This window comes from Sebastes fasciatus, chromosome 3 (assembly GCF_043250625.1).
Source record: "Sebastes fasciatus isolate fSebFas1 chromosome 3, fSebFas1.pri, whole genome shotgun sequence".
In the NCBI taxonomy this organism is placed as follows: domain Eukaryota; kingdom Metazoa; phylum Chordata; class Actinopteri; order Perciformes; family Sebastidae; genus Sebastes; species Sebastes fasciatus.
Window position 1 is genome coordinate 35,044,963 of NC_133797.1, and position 22,059 is coordinate 35,067,021.

The 22,059-nt window shown below is 42.1% G+C and overlaps 2 protein-coding genes across 3 annotated transcripts in view; one reads left to right on the forward strand and one right to left on the reverse strand.

Annotated features, from left to right (window-relative positions):
• Positions 1-16,177, reverse strand: part of ube2o (ubiquitin-conjugating enzyme E2O) — a 39,140-nt gene extending 22,963 nt beyond the window's left edge. For both annotated transcript variants that reach the window (XM_074630573.1, XM_074630576.1), the window contains exon 1: positions 15,580-16,177. In XM_074630573.1, the coding sequence (XP_074486674.1) occupies positions 15,580-16,044 (465 nt within the window). In that variant the 5' untranslated portion in view covers positions 16,045-16,177. The remainder of the gene's footprint in view (positions 1-15,579) is intronic.
• A 1,945-nt stretch (positions 16,178-18,122) lies between these two features.
• On the forward strand, positions 18,123-20,342 carry aanat1 (arylalkylamine N-acetyltransferase 1). The gene is made up of 3 exons (XM_074630581.1): positions 18,123-18,394; positions 18,858-19,012; positions 19,898-20,342. The coding sequence occupies exons 1-3, from the start codon at positions 18,247-18,249 to the stop codon at positions 20,201-20,203; spliced, it is 609 nt and encodes a 202-aa protein (XP_074486682.1). The 5' UTR covers positions 18,123-18,246; the 3' UTR covers positions 20,204-20,342.
• The last annotated feature ends 1,717 nt before the right edge of the window (positions 20,343-22,059 follow it).

A 22,059-nucleotide genomic window follows, 5' to 3' on the forward strand; every position in this document is an offset into this window, starting at 1 on the left:
AGCTTTAAGCACTTCTTTAGTCAAAATGAACTGCTGTTGCACATTTAGCAATGAATATCTAATATTATAGAGATTTTTCAGGGGCTTCAGGTCATGTGACGGCAACTGAACGGTCTCCATGACAACTCCAACCACTGATGAAGACGGTTGAAAGGAACTTCTGTTTCTAAAGTCCAGAATGAACTTTCACAGTCAACTAATAAAATAAATAAATAAGCTTTAAAAATGCATTTTTTCTTTTTACATAATTTTGTCAGATCCACAGAAGGGCTAGCTAAATGCTATATGAGCACATCCAAAACCATCAACTATAAAAGGGGCAGCGTGGTTACGCTAAATATTAATGATGCATGGTTCTGAACTGGCCTGCGGGCGGGGTTGAAATTATTATTTTTATTTATAAAAGGGGGGCCCCACAAAAAAGGTTTGGGAAACACTGAACTATAAAATATATCAGCACAGCGATCCTGCCTCATCTCGGCCATCATCTGTATTATCTGTAAAGGAGAGGAAGCAGTCTGATGAATGCACTCCATCTACTTTATTTAACCTACTTGGGGCAGAATTTCACACCACAGCGTTGCTTTTCCAACAATGAGTCAGCACCAAATGGAGCCATTAGACAAAATCTAGTGGGGGTATAAATATGATTTTAATAACTGCTGGATTTCTCCTTTCAAAAAAAAACCCAAAACACCTCAAAGTTTTATGAAGCACTCTGCTGCACTACAACACAGACACAGATCAGCAAACATTTGCACCAATATAATCCATTTACTATTCAAGACAAGTAGCTGCTGCTCTATATTCCTCGCAGCATCTCTGCAGCTCCTCAGCCTTCATTATCTACACTGTTGATTCACAAGGACGGTAGAAAAGTACTGAAAAGTATGTGAAAAATTGCTGAATAAATAGACCAGGAGAAAGCAGAACAATGTGTGCGTTTATTTTACTTTTACTTAAGAGAAATTAAAAGTAGTGAAACTTACTTTTAGGGCTTCGAGATACTGAAAATGTGTAATTATAATAAATTATTTAGAGAAATAATAAGTTTAGCATTTAGTGTATACAGTTTGTGTATTTTTTGTATACAACACATATTACTCATGTTACTGTTTTTCAGACCCGGTAACTTTCAAACCACAGCTGAACAGACAAAAACCTGCAGGAACTGAAACTTGGATTACAACTTTAAGTCTGAACTGAGAAAGCCTCACCAAACAGACACAGAGACAAAATGCCAAATCAGCTAATTCTAGTGTGTGTCTATGTTTTTTGCTATTCTGAATGAAGCCACTACAGCTCTGTGTGGCAGAAAGTGAACAATAATTAAAAAACAGGTACATGGAAATGCTTATAAAAAGCTACCTGCAGGAGGCTCGGCTCCTACTCTACAAGAACTGGCAGCAAGTACAAAGCAAAGTGACAGCGAAGAGAGCCAGAGCCTCTGAGTTTGGGTCGAGACAGATGGAAGAAGAGGAGGAGAATGTAATTAGGAGTAAAGAGAGCGAAGAAATTAAAACACGGAGGCCTGGTGCATGTTAAGTAATGACTGGGGGGGAGAGAGTTGTTGCAGTATCTTAGGTTGCTTTCACACCTGAAGTTTGGTTCATCAAGGGGGAATAAATGATTTACTGTTACATCATGTTTCAGTTTGTTAGGGACCGGAGTCACGGCGGAAAGAAAAAAAAGCGCTCAACAGTGTGGCGCTACTAAACCTGAAGGGGACGCACCCTGTTTTTTCCCTTATAATGGGACACTTTGAACAACAAATCTGTGTTGAAATCGGCAGGAGGAGAGCTAGTACCGTTACCAGTTAGGAGTCGGTGGGCAGCACATTATTCACATAATGGTGGCCATTCTGTTGCACATTTTGCACTCGTACACCTCCACTGTAGAAATATGGGAAACAAGGGGCTGGCAAAACGATGTATATTAACTAAAGATTTTTGAAATACACTTATAATTTACATTTACTGTATGTATATACAGTATATGCTCATCTCTGAGTCTGACCAAAAGCAAACAACTATTGTAGCTAACTGCATAGAGATCTACTTGCAGGGCAACAGAGATAGTCAGATTGTCAATTAGTCAATTAATCCAATAAAAAGAAGATACAGGTTGAAAAACACCAGAATTTCCCTTAAAGTGATATCAAATCCAAAAGTGACACCAGTCAATATTATTTTTTAAGACTGTCCTCTTTTTTTTTCTCTCCTACGTGGTAAGACGTCCAAACATCCTACTGAGAATAGAAGTACAAACATAAGTGTACATTCACACACACACACTGCTGGGTACTTGGCGTTGAGTGTGTGTGGAGGAGATCGATGGGTCGCCATGTTCTCTTGTAATCTATTAAACAGCAGCCTGTCTGCTCCTCATGTCTCTGCTGCTGGGGGTTAGAGTACACACACACACACACACACACTCTCCTGTCTCCCTCCTCATCTTAAACCTTTTAGCTGAGAGAAGCTCAGAAGTACTAAACACATCTTTTTGAGACGGACACACACACGCAGCTCTTCTTCATTAATATTCTTTCAGTGCATCGTGCTGCAGTGCGCTACTGTAGTAACTGATTTCCTCACCAGTTAAAAAAAACACTGTTTAAAATCAATAGCATTCACCCCACTCCACTGGAAGAGAGAGCAGAGACAGCAATGCAACACCTGAGGTCACACTGCCCCAGAACCACTGAAGACCTTTGCTCCCATTATCAATTATGACCAGTATGTGGATTTCCTAGTCAACCAGTTGTTATGAAATGGCTGGTTGGCAAAGGTATAACCCTCTTAAAGCTGCAGTGGGTAGAAATGGAGCAAATATGATTAAAAAAAAAAAGTTATTTTTATAAAACGGTCACTATATCCTGACAGTAGAGCATTAGACAGGTAATCTGGAAAAAAATCATGTTCCTCCGGTGTCCTCCGGTGCTCCTAATGGCATCTGCAGGATTTCACAGACCGGAGGAAAACAACCAATCAGAGCCGAGCTGGAGCCTGCCGTCTCTGAGCAGCTGTCAATCACTCGCAAACACCGATCAAAAGGTCAAACTAGGCAGCGCTGATCAAATATGAATCAGTATTCTGTTACTGTATTGCCTATTTCTCTCCTCAAATGTTTTCAGAAACATCTTGTAGTGTACTGTTTAGCTGTAAAATGAGAAAGTTTGTCAACTGGCAGCCATATTGAGATCTGTTGAGAAAATACCAAGCACCGCCCACCAGCCGGAGCACAGCCAATAGGAACGCTCTCTCTCTCTGAAAAGACCTGTGATTGGCCAAAGTCTGCCGTCACGGGCTAGATTTTTTTAAAGCCTGAAAACAGAGCCATGAGGAGTTGCAGAAAGTCTCGTTTTCATCTGAATTTCAATATGCTGAAAGGTTATTTGCCCAATGGTGCCAAAAAATGTGTTGCATACTGAAGCTTTAAGAAGTGTAACTTTAAAATCATGTTCTTTAATTCTGCTACAGCTTCATGTCCCTGCAGCGGGAGTGATTTTTCTCCAGGAAGAGACTAAAGAGTGGAAGGAAGATAGTGCTATCTCTCACTGATCATAGTGATATGGAGCTGAAGAAAAGAAATATTTTCACCCTCTTATCACAGTTCATTATAGGGAAGTATTTCCCCGAGATGACAGCACTCATATGCTGCTGGAACAAGTGACTGCTGGAGTGATTGAGTGAGGAGGGTGACTGAGTGTCCCACTTTAGTCTTAAGCTTGTTTTGATCATATTTGGGGTATCAGATACCTGGCTATTCATATCACTGCATGCATAATAACCTTCATATATCACAGATTTCCTTTCTTTTTATGTCCCAACAAGAGCTCTCGGATCCTCCACTGCTCTTCTTTTAGAAGTTTGAAACAAAAGTCTCACACAATTAGGAGAGCACCAAGCAATCTTTGCTTTTATTTAAAACCCACCATATCACAACTGATACCTTCTACAACAACAGACATACTGAATACTGTGAATACAGTGGATAGTGCCAATTAAAACACTTTCCCTTCTCGTTTCCCTGGTATACGGAGTCGCAGATAACCACCTTATTAAAGCTGAAGTAGGCGAGATCGGAGCAAATATGATTAAAAAAAGGTTATTTTTTATAAAAGGGTCGCTATATCGTGACAGTCACATGACCAGAGCACAGCCAATAGGAACGCTCTCTCAATGAAATGACCTGTGATTAGTCAAAGTCTCCCGTTACGGGTTAGATTTTTTAAATCCTGAAAACAGAGCCATGAGGAGGTGCAGAAGTCTAGTTTTCTCTCAGAACACTTGAATTACAATATGCTGAAAGGTTATTATGGAATTTTTGCCCAATGATGCCAAAAAATATACTGCCTACTGCCACTTTGATGCAAACACAACGTACTGCAAAAGGATCAGAAAACTAGACGGCTAGGTTAACAACAAAGCAGCAGACTGTTGCTATGGCTCGTGTGGTGATGATGAGAAGTGAGGCGGGAAGGTGGTGGTGGACCCAGAGTCAGACAACAAAAGAAAAAGACATGCACATTTGCACGAATGGATATGTGTCTATGTGTGTGTGGTATCTGTGTGGCTCTGAATAGAAGACAACCATGTCTGCCTCTCCATCCAGGCTGATCAGGTAGAAGGGACCAGATTGATTACAGGGATCGATGGAGGACAGTATCTGCTTTGACTTCCCGGCCTAATTAACACAAGTCATTATTCAGGTGCCGTACGAGGAGGAGGAGGAGGAGGAGGAGGAGGAAGAGGGGGAGAAAGAGACACTGCAGAGTACTGCAGCTCGGGGCCACGCCTGTTCTCTCCAATCTGACAGACAGTTTTCTACACCAGGCTTTCTCGTCTTTCAGTTTCATCTCCGTACTAACGAGCCATCTGATCCACAAAACACAACAGGAAGTCAAATAAACACCGGTGGTAGTAACAGGTGCACATACTGCATTTCTCTCCACACACATACACACACACATACACACACACACACATACACACACATACACACATACACACATCTGCCTGTGCTGAAATTTCCCCCACGGATTCTGTTAAATATCGATCTGTGAAAACGAAGGTGCAGTCATCATACAGAGCCACATCCTCCACCTCAGCCGTCAGCCTCGGGCGAATCATGGCTCTGCTGCATCATTAGAGTTTTTGCAGAGTTTAATATAATTCACTATTCTCCGGGAGGAAGTGAACAGACGAAGAGTCTTCCGACTTCCCAGTTCAAATGGAATGCAGCATAGCTTCCTGCGGTTTACGTTTACAACCCTTCTCACACAACTTCCTGTCTCAACACCGAAGTAAATTTCAGCAGGAGAAATCGAGTCTGAGCGCACCTTAAAAACAACCACCACCCAACCCTCCAGAGCTTTTTTATTAGGCCCACCTGATAGGGACAGGAGGTTACTTAAAGCGATACTCCACCCACAATCTATTTTAAGCATCAAGCATTCATCCCCTGCAGACTTGAAAGGGGGCTTAAAAACCTCAATAGAAATATATCTAAACGCTACTACAGAATAATCCACTTCTCTGCCGTCTGTCTGTTTGCTCCACATTCAAAGCAACATGTCTAAAAAACCTTGCTGCCACTTCACACATTACTCATTCACAAACCTCTCAAGCTCGAGTGCGCCGGTAAGAGCACCAAACTCCTGCTCTCCCGTTGGTCAGGAGAACAGCTCTGTCACAGCGTCCTCATTGGCTAACGTGATGCCGCACTTCCTAAACAAAACGAAGCGTGAGGTCGTCACACTAGACAATGACTAAGCAAGGATGGAGAACTTTATGACTATTTTTATAAGGACATTTCCATCTGAATTTTACCATAAATATAAGACAAAATAAATACCGGTAGGAGAGTTTGCTTAAATGGGATGAGGCCAAAAATAAAATCCAAATCAATGACAAGTCTTTGCAACCTTGGTTGATATATGGCAATAAACAACTGAATCATCGATCAAGTGTCACGCCCTGATACCTTCTCCTCGCTGCTGCCGGACAGTGCTGTCTGACTATTGATTCAGACACACAGGAAGGGTGCACAGCTCTATTAAAAAGAGAGCAGGTATACAGGGCTTTTTACCCACGGAGACCACAAGGGAATGACAAGTGAACTAATAGCACACAATATCTATTATAGAGCAGTCTTCTTGCAGTGTAGTTTCATGGATGAAATGAAAAAAAAGGACCAAAAGCAAGAAGAAAATAAAGCTATAGAAAAGTGAGGGAGGCACTGAGGGGCTGCAAGACACATAGAGCTGTACATTAGAAGGAGGGAAATGAGCGTAAACAAGCAGAATATGAAATGAGAGCGGGAAAGGGAGATGAAGACACAGTCGGCACAGAGGCAGAGGATATAAGATGGAGACAGAGAGATGGGGAGATGAAGGATGGGGATGGAGAATACTCGAGAGTCAATCACAGAGATGAGGGAAAAAGTCTGATGGAGAAGATGGCTGAGGGGAGGAGGAGGAGGAGGAGGGTGCAACGAAGGGGTAGGCAGGGGTGTGACGGCGGAGAAAATGAAGATGAGCATTGAACGAGGCACAGAGGAGGCAGCAGCCAGCCAGCCCAACAAGTGGGAGAACGAGACGGATCCCAGGAGAGAAACAGAAAGGGTGAGGAAACAAGAAAAGCAGGAGCCAGAAATAGACTGGAGCACAGCAAACACAGCAGATAGAAAAAGGGGGAGGAAGAAGAGAGGGTAGAGAGAGAGAGAGAGAGAGAAAGAGAAAGAGAGAGAGAGAGCAGACAGTCTCCCCACTGGGCAGGGCCAATACTGCAGAGGAAAAAGGGAGGACGAGAGGATGAGGGAGGGAGAGAAAGAAGAGATGGGAGGAAAGAGGGCTGCTGGGATGGATGCAGGCTCCAGCAGCGAAGCAAGTCACTTCAGAGTCTGTCTATTCCTGTGTGTGTGTGTGTGTGTGTGTGTGTGTGTGTGTGTGTGTGTGTGTGTGTGTGTGTGTGTGTGTGTGTGTGTGGTCTATGCAGAGAAAGAGAGGATCAAATGAGATCCATTATCTCGGGGCAGGAGCTGGACGACCATCTAGTCAGCAGCAGCACATTACGTCAACATTCTCCAACACACTGGTCTGCTGGGACACTGAGGGAGGAGAGGAAAGAGGTGAACACGGGGGGAGGAGGAGGAGGAGGAAGAGAGGAGGAGGAGGAGGAGGATGAGGATGAGGAGGAGGTTATCAGGATGGGTTAGGAGGGCAGGAAAGAGTGGTGGGGGAGGGTGAGAAAATAGAAAGCAGGGGGGGTAGGAGATGAGGCCTGAGAAGAGGAACCTAAAGGGTGTGGAGGGGACGGTCGTGTTGTGTCCCTGTACTATCAGATTTCCTGTAAATACAATCTGCTGACATCATCCTTCAAGTGGGAAGTAGAAGCGGTGCCACCGGGAACTGATTTGCACGCTTGGATTTGTCCGACACGATGCCACAGATGTGTATCAATCAATACCAACATGGCATAAACTCCAGTGTCCACACCCTAAAAATAACCAGTGACCAATAATCAGTAGTACAATCCACATCAATAGTAGGGGTAGGGAAAAAAATTCATCTCTGTATCCCGATTTTTATTTTATTTTGTACGATTTTGAAATAGATTTTTTTAATGCCAGAATTGATATATTTTCTTCATTTGAGTCTATGTGGAGGTAGAAGGAAGTTACTGCTTTTATTGTTGTAGTCTTGAGTAACGTGGCGTCATATCCGTTCCGTATCCGTCAACCAAAACAAACTGCAGCCGGCTGCAAGGAGGAAGTACAAAACAGTGGAGGGTCTGCGTGGATACGACCTGCACCCTCAGATGTTAAATCCAAAGTGGTAAACACTACACATACAGTAAAGTATGGAAACACTTTGGGTTTCACACATTGCCAGGAAAAGTAGAGCTAGACATCATGGCTAAAGCTGCATGCAAACTCTGTCATGGACAGGAAATGTTGTCGTATTGCGGTAACGCATGCAAAACCTCAATGTCTGATGACAAAACCTATTTGTGTGTGTGTGTGTGTGTGTGTGTGTGTGTGTGTGTTTTGTGTGTGTTCCTGCGCCTGCCTGGCACCTGCTCAAACCCATAACTAAGGCTTTGTACTCTAAGGCTCTGTTGGGTGGGCCTTGGCAGCGGCCTCATGTCCCAGATTACACCAACGCCTGCCAGCCTACCTCGAGCACCTGCATGATGGCTCCTGAGCAAACAAACAGCGCTGAAGGATGCATGACGACAATCATAAACTCATCTGAGGGTGTTAATGCGGAAAACGGAGCAGAATGTAAATTTTTAAATATCTATGGGTGACTTTTAGCCACTAGGTGAGCTTCAAAAAGCCATAGCCCATGTGCAACGTGGAAGGTTACCACGAGCATACCAAAGATCAATATGATTATTTGAAAGAGAACAGTGTGCAGATTGAAGTATTTAATACTCTTATCAACATGGGCAGAGTGGGCAAATATGCTTGCTTTACGCAAATGTATGTATATATTTCTTATTGGAAATCAATTAACAACACAAAACAATGATACGTATTGTCCAGAAACCCTCACAGGTACTGCATTTAGCATAAAAAAATATGCTCAAATCATAACATGGCAAACTGCAGCCCAACAGGCAATGACAGCTGTCAGGGTGTCAGTGTGCTGACTTGACTATGACTTGCCCCAAACTGCATGTGATTATCATAAAGTGGGCATGTCTGTAAAGGGGAGACTCGTGGGTACCCAGAGAACCCACTTTCATTCACATAACTTGAGGTCAGAGGTCAAGGGACCTCTTTGAAAATGGCCATGACACTTTTTCCTCACCAAAATTTAGCGTACGTTTGGAGTGTTATTTAGGCTCTTTTGCGACAAACTAGTGTGTCATGTCATGTCGTTGGTATCAATGGATTCTTTAGGTTTTTTCTAGTTTCATATGATGCCAGTATCTTCACTCTAGCTTTAAAACTGAGCCCGCTACAATCTAAAAATCGCAAGTTGCGTTAATGCATTAAAGAAATTAGTGGCATTAAAACGATAACGCCTTATTATCGCATTAACTTTGACAGCCCAAATACTCAAACAAGCTTCCCTAAATGACTGACTGACTCTGGTTGCTCATTCTGACCAGCTGAGCAGGTTGTGTCTCTCAAAACAAAATCAAAGACTCTCAACACAATAAAAGGTAATGATATAAAAGCAATAAAACCCCAGGAGTCTCCTTGTTCACTTCATAAAGCAGTAGACTCAATGTTTTTTTTTTTATCTAATATTTCTTATTTCCTATAAAAAAAAAAAGCATTCATGCAACAAACTATCTGTCCATGACTGTTGCAACTTAAAGTATAAAAAAGGCAACAAAATAATGATTATTCAACTGTGACAGAGGGGTCATGGACCAGCAAGCAGCCACGTAGAATTTATTAAACCCAAATCACAGCTATCCGATGAAGGCAGCACTCGGACGGAAAGTGCAGCTTTGGGACTACTGCGCTATAGTGCTGCCAACTTGAGGGCATTGTAATAGGATGAAATAGTTTTGCTGCTCTGCCTGAGACCGCACACCAGAGGAGGCTGGGTATTTACAATGGCTCAGAGAGCAGAAGGTGGGATCTTGCCATCTCAAGGACTAAAAGCCTGCACATTACCATAACAGCCATCTGGTACCAAACTGTCTGCCCGTCCCATTACAGCTTTTCCAGTCAAGAATTTTTATTTGATTTCATTTCACTTTCTCCTTATGGGGTTTAATTGGTATTCAGTACTTGTTTTCTCCACATCTTTTCCATCCACTTCCTCACTTTTTCCTCTCTTATCATCACTGGGGCCGGGACGAAACGATACTCGGGTGCCGATTCGATATGCGTTGCGATTCTTAATATTTTTAAGTATTGATGCATTCATCACTTTAATGTTGCAGCTGGTAAATGTGGAGGACATTTTAATGACTTTATATACTACCGGGTAGTTTAATCTATAATAATACATCATCATTTATTAGTTCATTATATTTTGTATAAATAAACCTGAATCTGCAAACTAACTCAAGTTATTATATTTATTAAACTTTAAGAGAGGGAAAGAGACGGTATCGGTATCAGCAGATACTCAAGGCTGCAGCATCGTACGTTAAAAGTGTGGTATCGAGCCATCTCTAGTTTCAGTTACCGAATGACTGATAGATTCAGGTACATCTCCGACACCCGCTGCACTGCTGCTCCCTCCGTGCATCCCATCGATAGCTACCTGCTGCTGCTGCGGTGCACTTCTGTCCTTGGATGGAGATTTCAAGGTTGTGCTGCAGCAACAGGGCTCTGCGTGTTTAGTAATGCCGACTGTGGCAGGCCCCAAAGCAGGCGGGGAAGTAAAAGAGTTTTTTTCTTCTTCTAACACAATAGTTTTAGAATTTATTCTTAAAACATTATACGTAACATATATGTCAGTAAGATTAAAGGCACGGTTGACGATGTTCTCCAGTATACGCTATTTGTTATATTGGTTGAAATGGTCTTTACACCCAAACAGCGATCCATTACTTGCAAGCTCTGAAAAAGGACCGGAAAAGAGCGGTCATCTGTAGCTGCTGTAATCCTGTAAAAAAGTCTACCAATCACTGCCTCGCGGTCCGCTTGGAAAGAACCAATCAGATGCCTCCCTGCTCGTACTCTACCCTTGGCGTGCACCAGCCTGAACTCAAAGCGCGTCGCCGCCGCAAGTTTACTGGAGAATGGAAGAGTAAACTCAGCCCTGCAGTAGCACTGCCGCGGTTACTTGTCATGAGATAGCGTTGTTGAGTTGAGGTCCTCTCTCCGCTCTGTGTCTGTGAAGTAGTTATGAAGCGGTGCTCGTGCATGTGTGTGGGGGGGTGTTGCTTTGGAAGGAGCCCCGAGGGGAGGGGGTGGGTTTAGACGGAGCTCCTGAGGCGAAGCTACTTTCAAATTAGGCTAGCTTTCCAACATCATCGACCCTATCTTTAATAACAAAATGAAAAACAAACTCACTGACAATGAACATAAAAATGCATCTAAATCAGTGAACAACAGTAACAGGCCTCCCAGTAACCTGCACTTACTGTAAATATAGTTTAGTCAGTGAGGATAATAATCATCTTAATCCACAGTCAAAGTACTGAATTGCTGATAAAGCACAGACGATGTCCTCGTCCTTACAGGATTATGCATCTATTACTGTACCTTCCTATTAAAACACAAAAGAGGTTCAGATGCACTGAGCATCTGGTCTTTGTGTGCCTTTGCAGCAGAAGGTTAAGGTGAATTGTTGGTAAATCACTTAAAGTGACAGTTATACAGTGAACAAAACAATGACCCCCACCATCCACTGTAAGGCAAAAATACTGCAAGTATATCATATATCGTTCAGGCCCTCTATGCCTCCTATCATGTTCCTGCAGCAGACAACTATACCGAGGTGTCCCGGTTCAAACCTCCTTGGAGATACAGATCTAAGCCCCATCACTTCCTCTGGAGATAGTTATTAAGATTTCATAGGGTGCAAAAAAATGTGCTGTGTTAGAGTGAAGTAGTGAGCTGCAGAGATGTTCCTGATTCGAGGCTACTGGTGGAACTTCAGCCGATCACGCTTTAGAGGCTGCTGGTACAAACTAGTCTTAGATGACCGAGTCCTTATATGACAAACTACCTGCAATCAGTTTTTCTTCGCTGCTCTGCTACTAACTGAAGAGTCATGAGATATGAGGCCTACATTACAACTTGTATACAACATCATTAGCACTGCCTTTTGTGTCCAGGTCTCCCCTCCTTCCTCACAGACCCCTCTCCAAAGCAGGTGTTTCTTGTGTGGTAGTTGTTCGATGTACTGATGTTTGTGTTTTTAGGGAGTCTGCAAGATGCAGTTAAACTTCCTTGTGAGCCACAGTTGGTCTCACATCTTTTGAATCAGCTCGCCTCAGCATCATATATGCTGACAAATCTCCATTAAGCTCCTGTTTATTCTCGTACCGCTTCTAGAAAATCTGGTGCAGTTTGTTATGAAATACAAAGTCAATGTTAAACGTGTGTATGTTCACGAATCCTTCTGGTGGCAGGAACACATTAAGACAATGAAATTTGATAAATGTTAGAGGCAAATTTTAAACTGAGAATGGCTAAATTTTCAGGCATTATAATTGAAGCAACAAAGAAACTAAGAAAACATTAGACTACCCATCTTGGGTCGTGTATTATTTGCACTTAATGGCAGCTGCTCTGCTCCAAACTATCAAAATCTTAGTGAAAATGCTGGTTGTATTGACCTCAGGAGAAACCCTAAAGAGGTTTTAAGCATCAGTTTTCCGTCCACTGATTGCTCCCGAGAGAAAACGTTTTCCACTGAGGTGCCGCCTGCAGAATAAATATAAGTCACAATTTTTTTTGTAGGAATATCATCTTGAAGACTTTGCATACTGCAGGAAGTAATCATGAATTATTGATTAGAAATCTTCACCGCGCTCTCAGGACGGAGCCCGCTGAGACGGAGCATGTGGTGCACGCAGATAAGCAAACGACAAATCACACACTACATAAACATGAACACTACAGAGTGAAATCCATACGTGAGCACACTGGCACACACTAGATCCTTTGGGGACTCGTAATGACGCAGCATTAACAGTCCACGAGGTGTGTAAACATCGGTGTCATTGTCTAACGCAGCCTTTGTTGTGAGGTTGAATGACACTCAGACCAGAACTTTACTCATTTAGCACAAAAGACAAAAGCGAGGCAACCTGAAATAGGTTTCTTCTGGTCCCATCCTGTCTCTCTAAAACAAGCTGGTATGAGCCGTTTCCAGACCAGTCATCTTTTAAACCCTGTTCCACAAAGCCCAGGGGAAATCTAGAGAAGCTCGGGGGAATATAGCTGACAGCACATTCCCCCACTTCCTGACCAATTACTATTTCATTCATTATTTGGTTGTAGAAAAAACAGATATAACTAGAAAATGCATTTCCTGCTGGAAATGCGTGGGAACGCTGACAGCTGAAATTAATTGCAAAGCGTTGCTGAAAATATGGAACTGAATTGTAAAACTGGCAGAGTTGAAAGCTGAACTGCATGACCCCAAAAAATGTAAGAGCTGAAATACATTGCTAGAAAGCAGGAAACTAAACTGTAATACTGTCAAAGGTAGAAGTTGAAATTAATTATTTAATTAATTAACAGTGGCTTTGTGACCAAAATGAAGTGCTACATCTGAAGACTGATCCAAGAAGCAGGTTAGCTACTTTATGTATCTCCATAACAGAGTAAAACCCTGAATGGGTCTTTTGACTAAGGCTGCACAATTAATCGAAATGTTATTGAAATTGTAACAGAGCCAACTGCAATTTGCAAATCGCAGCATGAGGAGGAAATGGCAGTATTTGTTAAAAGGTGAAATGTGTGTCAAAATACCATTTTAAAATAAATATTGTGGTGCTGCAGAGATGTCCTGGCCTTCACATCATATTCTACAGACTTAAGAAACCATCTTTGTTTGGTACGAATCCACGCAAAAATCATGCATTTTAATGTTTTTCAATGAAAATGAGAATAATGATGTAAAAATGATAATTTTCTTCTAATATCGCAATTGCAATATCAGTGAAAATAATCCGTATTAGATATTTTTTTTAAATCGTGAAGCCCTACTTTTAACATCATGTCTATAGTCCAGATTCAAAGGGATTTTGGATTCTTGGTAGGAGGTGAAGATGTCCTAGCAGGGTCCTGCACCTTATCAATTAATTGTGAGCTTTCTTCATCTTATCTGTGTCAAATGTCAGTAGATGACAGGTCAGACTGGATTTGAAATATAATGCAGGTGTACACCAAAAACTGACAATAACCTGATATTTTCAGGTAGAATTTCATTTCATTCTCACTGTGCAATATCATTTTCCCACTTGTCCAATTTTGTTAATAGTCTGTTTATTGTCAATACTGTATATACTGCTCCTATTTTTAGGGTTCATATTTTGTTACACTTTGTTTAGCTCTTTTTTTTACTGTGTTAGCTGATGCATCTTGTTTTTTGCACTATCCCCTTTGCTGCTGTACACTGCAAATTTCCCCACTGCGGGACTAATAAAGGAATATCTTATCTTATCTTATTTAAGAAGAGGAAACTAAGACATTGTGTAAATAACTTGTAGTGTTTGACAATGTTTGGTCTCAGGCCAAGTCACACCCAGATGAGGAACTACATGGAGTCATGGTGGAGCTAATCAATAAGGTGTACTAGCAGGGTCCTGCACCTGATCAATTAATTGTGAGTTTTTTCATCTTATCTTTGTCAGCTGTGAGTAGATGACAGGTTGGACTGGTTTTGAAATATAATGCAGGTGTACACCAAAAACTGACAATGATGGAATTTCATTTCATTCTCACTGTGCAATATAATTTTCCACTTGTGCAATTTTCTTAATAGCCTGTTTATTGTCAATACTGTATATACTGCTCCTATTTTTATACTTCCTTCTTTTTAAATGGTTCATATTTTGTTACACTTTGTTTAGCCCTTTTTTTTTACCGTGTTAGCTGATGCATCTTGTTTTTTGTCCCCACTGCGGGACTAATAAAAGGAATATCTTATCTTATTTAAGAAGAGGAAACTAAAACATTGTGTAAATAACTTAATAGTGTTTGACAATTTTTGGTCTCAGGCCAAGTCACACCCAGATGAGGAACTACATGGAGTCATGGATGAGCTAATCAATAAGGTGTACTAGCCGGGTCTTGCACCTAATCAATTAATTCTGAGCTTTCTTCACCTTATCAGCTCTCAGTAGATGACAGGTCAGGCTGGTTTTGAAATATAATGCAGGTGTACACCAAAAACTGACAATAACCTGATATTTTCAGGTGGAATTTAATTTAATTCTCACTGTGCAATATCATTTTCAACTTGTGCAATTTTGTTAATAGTCTGTTTATTGTCAATACTGTATATACTGCTCCTATTTTTATACTTCCTTCTATTTAAATGGTTCATATTTTGTTACACTTTGTTTGTTAATGCTTCTTGTTTTTTGCACTATTCCCTTTGATGCTGTACACTGCAAATGTCCCCACTGCGGGACTAATAAAGGAATATCTTGTATTATCTTATCTTATTTAAGAAGAGGAAACTAAGACATTGTGTAAATAACTTATACAGTGTTTGACAATGTTTGGTCTCAGGCCAAGTCACACCCAGATGAGGAACTACATGGAGTCATGGAGGAGCTAATCAATAAGGTGTACTAGCAGAGTCCAGTGCACCTGCTTAAATAAAGTAGCTACACTATAAACAGACAGAAAAGTGCTACCTGGCCAGACAGTCTGTGTATATTTGGTGTATTAAATCAGGTGGAAAGCCTGCTAACAGCAGCTGAGTGACATGAGGCAATGAGCTACACTAGCTAGCATGTGTAGCTTGAATGCTAACCAGCTAGCTAGGTGATGTGTGTTAAAGCAGATGGATTAAGTGAAGCATCATATCTCATCTCTTTCCATAAATAAACGCACAACAGGCAGTTAAAACCAGCCCTCGTGTCAGTCCAACCCGGGTCCCCTCAGTGTAAACAGTGTAACTCAGCTAGCTGGTACCTTTGTCTCCCTGATGTCCTGTTTTCCTCCCTCCGGGTACCACTGGACGCGGACGAACCCCCGACAGAGAGGCCGACTCGGGGTGTCCACCGCACCGCTCTCAGTGTCCGAACCACCACCCGGGACTCGTCCTCCTCCTCCTCCTCCTCCACCACCTCTCCCTCCACCACCTCCGCCATCATCGAGGTCCGAGTCCGAGTTAAAGTCCTCCTCTCCGTGGATCATCCGTACGAGGCCGAACCGGACCGAGCTGCGGTACCGCCCGGAGACCAGGTCGTGGGAGAAGAGCAGCCGCTGGGAGCCGTCCGCTGAGGGAGACAGAGCCAGGGAGGGAGGCTCCGAGCCCGGGCTGTTGAGGGGAGAGAGGCCCCCCGGGGTCCGGGTCGGGCTCCGGGTCGGGGATGCTGGTTCTGCTGGGTCTGGTCCTGATGCTGCTAGGTCTGCTGCTAGGGTCTGCTCCGCCATCGTTGCTCTGCCGTTGCTCTGCTGCTTGTTGTCAGGGAGTGATGAGGTGATGCTCAGAGCGCGAGGAGGATGACGGTGGAATGAGATGTAACCTGGAAGCAGCAGCAGCGGAGTGCACGTGCTGACGTTACGTCGCTACGGAGGAACGGAGCGCTGCGTAACTAGCGCAGTGGGAGGACGTCATCACGCAGTACCTTCCGTCACCACTGAGCGGCAGCGTCAGCCTCAATCTGGCATGCAGGCCATTATTTACCAGTTGTTTAACCTGATTTTTTTGTGTGTATATACAGTATATATATCTATATATATATAGATTTTAAAAAAGCCAGCAAACACATAATTAATAAAATAAAACATACATACAGATTAATTGATTTGACATTTTGCATAGGAAAAGATACATCAATTGTGGAATTAAATAAGTATTCTCAGTTTCATCTTCCTGTTTATTGTCACACAGATTACAGCTGTTAATATTAACAGTCAGTGTGTAGAGACATAATTAACAGAGAGGGTATCAACACCTTTTTTTCTTTATAAATCAGAATGTGAATGAAGATGTGACTTGATATATTAAGAATTTATTTTGCATCTGATGTCCTGTGTATTCAACAACACTTTTATTTGGGAAATGTCATCCTGTTAGAGAACTTTGCAAAGAGTAAATTGAACAAATTCTTCTGAATGTTCATCTTGAAGAAACAAATTTGGGTGGATTTTCCCTTTAAAGCTCGCTCACAAACACATACTTTGTTTTATTGGCTTTAACTGGCTTTTTTAATCTTTTATTTATTTACTTTTATTATATTTTAGTTGTATTTATTTATATTACTTTTGGTTATTTACATTATTTTGTATTTTATTTTATTTTGTATTTTATTTTTATTTATTTTCTTTTATTTTATTACTTAATTTTGTAACATCATTCCCTGTGTAGATATGTTATTATATGTTAATTTGTCTTGGCAGTGGGGGGTGGGAGAAAAGTGAAAATGCTCTGTGGTAAATATCTGTGAATAATATTCTTTTTCTTAAATAAAAAATATTACAAAAAAAATAAATTGTGAAATGTATAGCTCTCACAATTATTGAGTGCAACTTGCTGGGAGTCCTGAATCTTTCTCACAGCCTATCTAAAAATATAAAAGCATGTATTCCAGGAAAAAGCTTCAAACATTTTAAACTCAGTGTTTATCTGGAGATGGAGATTATTTGCAGCCTTGTGACCCTCACAAGGAGTTCACCTGCTCTTGGTGTCAGTCTGTGTTAATTGGACCACTCCTAAATAACACATGACAGTAAAGCATTGAGTTCTGCTGATATATCATCTCTGATTATAAAAAAAAGTGAGTAACACCTTGTGGGAAAGTTTAGTAAAGTTATGTCAGAGAAGACAACAACAGTGGCTTCTTGAAACTCTTAACATACAGTAGTAAAGCTTATTTAACTCTGATGAGGTGACAAACAAACTACACGCCCTCTAATCCTCTTACAGGTCTGGAAAAATAAAGCGTGGAAAAATAAAGCGTGGAAAAACCGTGAACTCGGGACTTAAAGGGGACAATGGAAAGAGAAAATCACATGAAGAGAGGTAAGTCGAGTCCTTAAGATGGCCAAGTTAAGCAACACACAGTGTGACAACATTAATTGGCAGTGACATTAATTAGTTAACCAATCAGAAGAGCTCCTTCCTTTCTAAATCTATCTGTCCTCCACTCTGGCACACAGGTGAGTGACTTCATACCTGAGGTCACTCTTGATAATATATTGGTAACGTGTTGGTATGAGATCCCCCCTCCCCCCAACATGTGATCAGTAAAATCCAAATCTGCTGCAGGTCTGATGGTGGCATGACGAGGATAATTCTCAACTCACGGATATATCCCTCCTGACCCAGACTAAATATGTTTATTGCTCAACTTACTCACGGGGAATTGGAGGCTTTGGTCATCCAGTTTGCTTCAGGATTATAACCAAGCAGCCGTGCGCACTGACCCGAGGGTATAAATACTGAAGGCGCACAGCTCTCTGCTCAGTCTCTACGCTCCATCCTGTTACGCACGGATCAGGCTTTTAAGACGAGGAGATACTAAAGGAGAGAGCAGTTTAAGACAAGGAGATACTGAAGGATAGAGCAGCAGGAAAGTCAAACAGTCTTCTTCGTTTTACTTTTAACAACTTTTGTGTGATAACCATCAGAGCATGTCGGTGCTGGGCGCGTTGCCGTTCCTGAGGCCACTCCATATCCGCTCTCCGGTGTCGCAGGGCCGCCGACACACGCTGCCGGCCAGTGAGTTCCGCTCCCTCAGCCCGGAGGACGCCATCAGTGTGTTCGAGATTGAGAGAGAAGGTAAGCAGAGTCTTTAATACTTTACTGAATCAGGCCTAAATCACTTATTATTATAGATGTCTTAATTACTCCAGGACAATTCCATGCGCAATTACGCACACATGATTGTTTTCTTTCCTTTAAAGGGACTGTTTGTAAGAATCAGAAATGCTTGTTAGGAAAAAATATGATCAAACAGGGCAGGGCTCAGTTTATAGACTGGAGTTTAATATTAAGAATAAATCAGGACATTTACAGAAAATAATTTATCTTCTTTCCAATGATCATATTCAACATTTACTTTCTATGATGTGTGGCCCACTACAAAATTGCCTAAATGCATAGGTGAGTTCAGGTGTCTTTAACCTGCATAACATCCCAGGCAGTGGTCCAGCATCATTTCCACTGGTAGTCAGTACAGTAGGGAACATCACCTTTCTGTTATCAGGTTTCTTAATGTCCAATTTCCTCCTCTTCCTCACAGCCTTCATCTCAGTGTCCGGTGAGTGTCCCCTCCACCTGGACGAGGTGCGTCACTTCCTCACCCTGTGTCCTGAGCTGTCTCTTGGCTGGTTCGAGGAGGGCCGTCTGGTGGCTTTCATCATCGGCTCACTGTGGGACCAAGAGAAGCTTACCTTGGTAAGAGAGCGCAGGACACCTGGACAGTGATTTACCTCAGACTGACTGGCAAGGGACATGCAAGGCGAGGTTCAAATCAGATTAACTGAAGAGATCCTGAAAGATTTAAGGACACATTTATGGTATAAATTCAGTGGGTGGAGGATAAATGTTCCACAGAGCCACTTAAATCTCACTGGAAATATTCAGATGTGTGGGAGAAAGCTTCAGCATTATTATGGCCTCTAATACTATGTGAAGAGAGATCCAGAGGCCTCATGAAATTACTGAAACTACTGAAAATCCTACTGATCTTAAATGGTTAAAAGATTCAAAAGTTTAATTTGTCACGTGCTCATTCAATGTGCAGTGAAATGCAGGGTTGCATAGGTCTACTCTTGAGCCTGATAATAAGAATCGTTGTGTTTTCGTTAACTTAGAATGAGCCGTTTATATCTACATACGGACCGGGTCCTCTTCAGGGAGCCAGTCACCATGTTTCTACAGTAGCCCAGAACAGACAAACTAAACGCTGTTAACTTTTCCTGCTTGGGCCAGAGTCGATAACGTTACTCGCTGCCGCTGTCGCCACCACTCTAAGCACTCTTCCCTTACAACAGCTGGCTCTAGAGAGGGCCATTCGGGAGTTCACGTCGGCCACCGTAGCTCTCCTACACGCTTGACACACTGGAGAAGTTGTAATCTGCGACCTCACCGCTAGATACCGCCAGATCCGACACACTGTTCCTTTAACATTAGCCACCATGAGCTACTGGTCATACCAGACCAAGTGATGCTGTTGCATCAAAACTCCTGAACTGAGCAATGGTGCGTTTTAATGCTCATAAATGTGTTCCTGTGTTCATTTACTTGTTCTTACAGTTGTCCCCTCCCTCTGTTTCCCAGGATGCCCTCACCCTCCACAAGCCTAATGGGACCACCGTCCACATCCACGTCCTAGCCGTCCACCGGACCTTCCGCCAGCAGGGCAAAGGCTCCATCCTGATGTGGCGCTACCTGCAGTACCTCCGCTGCCTGCCCTACGTCCGCCGCGCCGTGCTCATGTGCGAAGACTTCCTGGTTCCCTTCTACCGGAAGTCAGGTTTCAAGGCGCAGGGCCCCAGTGAGATCACGGTGGGGCCTATGGCCTTCATCGAGATGATGTACCCAGTCAGGGGCCACGCCTTCATGCGTCGGAACAGCGGTGTTTGAGGACAGAAGGACTATCTCCTTGGCTATCAGCGGTGGTGGCAGTGGCGTGACTTCTCCCCTTCTTGGAAACAGAATTAGGGGGACGTCTAAGCGTCGTCGTCGGACGCGAGCGACGGGCGCAGTGTTTGTGATCATCACCGTGAGTGAGACTCGCTCAGCAGGCGCGTGGTGTGTGTTCTGGCTGCGAGTCTGCAGACAGCCGAGAACAAAGAGCTGCCATCCAGCTGCCAACAACAGCTGTTTGGAAAACTGGTGGGAAACTACAAATATATTGATCTGTAGTTTAATGTGAGTACAAAAAAATCATTAGAGCAAAGTCCTGAAAGAATGTTTCAAATTTGTTTTTTTTGTATAAAACTCTTATTTATATTGTGAATAATGTAATATTGTATTCAATAGAATGCTGCTGCCTTGTTTCTTTCTTTGCCCTCTTTTTTAATATGTGTTATTTATCCAATCTAACATGGTTTCCTGCTCTCTACGAAGCCAGAAAAAGGACATTTTTTTAGTCAATAAAAGCAGTTATTAATGCATTCTGTCCTGTATAGTTTGCCTTTCACAGCAGCATTAGAAGATCTCTGTTCGTGTTACATTTTGTATAACTATGAAGACGGTACGACTTTAAAGTAATATGCCAAAGTAAACATCTAACCTTCAAGGAATTCAAATACAAAGGGAGGGATATCAGCAATCACGTCAGATAATAAGTCAATGTTATGTACTTGAACATGTTCGTCTGTTGCTTTCTATTAAGATCTGAGTAATCCTGTCTGTCTCCATCAGTGACTGTTGTGTGTACATCATAAAATCACAATAAGTATATTTAGTATATTTCCTAAATATATGTGCATTCAAAATGTCTCCTCGATAGTCTCCTCTCGCCTTCCCCCTCGTAGACAATCGCCACCTCTGCCTCCCAGTCTTGAATCAAGACAAATATGTTGTTGATATTGTTTTTTTTTTACATTTTGTTCTTCAAATAATAAAAGGATTTATTTTATAACATGTCTGCTTCGAGGTCTTTTCATTTTAATAGTTGAGAAAAAAAATCTCACCGCAAGGGCCATTTAGTAGCTGTTCTGGAGCTTTCGATCACATCACATGATCATCAGCAGATGCAGTTTACCCAGTTGTTATGAAATTGCAGATGTTCAAATTGCCATTTTGTCTTGAGCACTTAAATTAAAAGCTGCTGTTTAAAAATGGAAACAGCAGTTGAGAAAACAGTCACACCACAAAGGCCATTGAGTAGCTGTTCTTGAGCTTTCGAATAATATCGCATGTGTTGAATAGTTCTGTTACAGGAATTTGTGCTTATTGTTAAATGTACAACATTAATTTAGATCCACGGAAATATAATTTGCAGTTATTCTCACTTTGTTAAAAGAGGACCTATTATGCTTTGGTGCTTTCGCCCTTTCCTTTAGTGTTATATAGTTTTTTTGTGCATGTAAAAGGTCTGCAAAGTTACAAAGAAACACTGCTCCTGAATGGCCTGAAACGCCTTGTTGAAGTCCCGCCTTTTCCTCCATAACGTGGTGATGTCACCAAGTAACACATTTGCATAATACCTGCCTAGCAGCTAGGTTGGCACGCCCTCAAACAAAGTTAGTTAGAGCGGAGCTGGAGCGGAGTCCGAAGAGTTTGGCTTGGTTGACCAATGACAACAGAGCGGGCCAGCGGACCAATCAGAGCAGACTAGGCTTTTCGGGAGGATGGGCTGAGAAAAGTAAAGCATTTTTTGAACATTAAAGGATGTAAACATGTTCTGGTAGAAGCACAACATGCACCTGAAAACAAGCATAATAGATCCTCTTTAAATGTACAACATTCATTTAGAACCACCAAAAACACAA

What these genes read in the sequence shown, in the direction of transcription:
- aanat1 (XM_074630581.1), top strand. Translation starts at nt 18,247, where the DNA reads ATGTCGGTGCTGGGCGCGTTGCCGTTCCTGAGGCCACTCCATATCCGC. An exon ending in GTTCGAGATTGAGAGAGAAG is followed by an intron (nt 18,395 to 18,857) that starts GTAAGCAGAGTC and finishes TCTTCCTCACAG; the next exon opens with CCTTCATCTCAGTGTCCGGT. An exon ending in ACCAAGAGAAGCTTACCTTG is followed by an intron (nt 19,013 to 19,897) that starts GTAAGAGAGCGC and finishes TCTGTTTCCCAG; the next exon opens with GATGCCCTCACCCTCCACAA.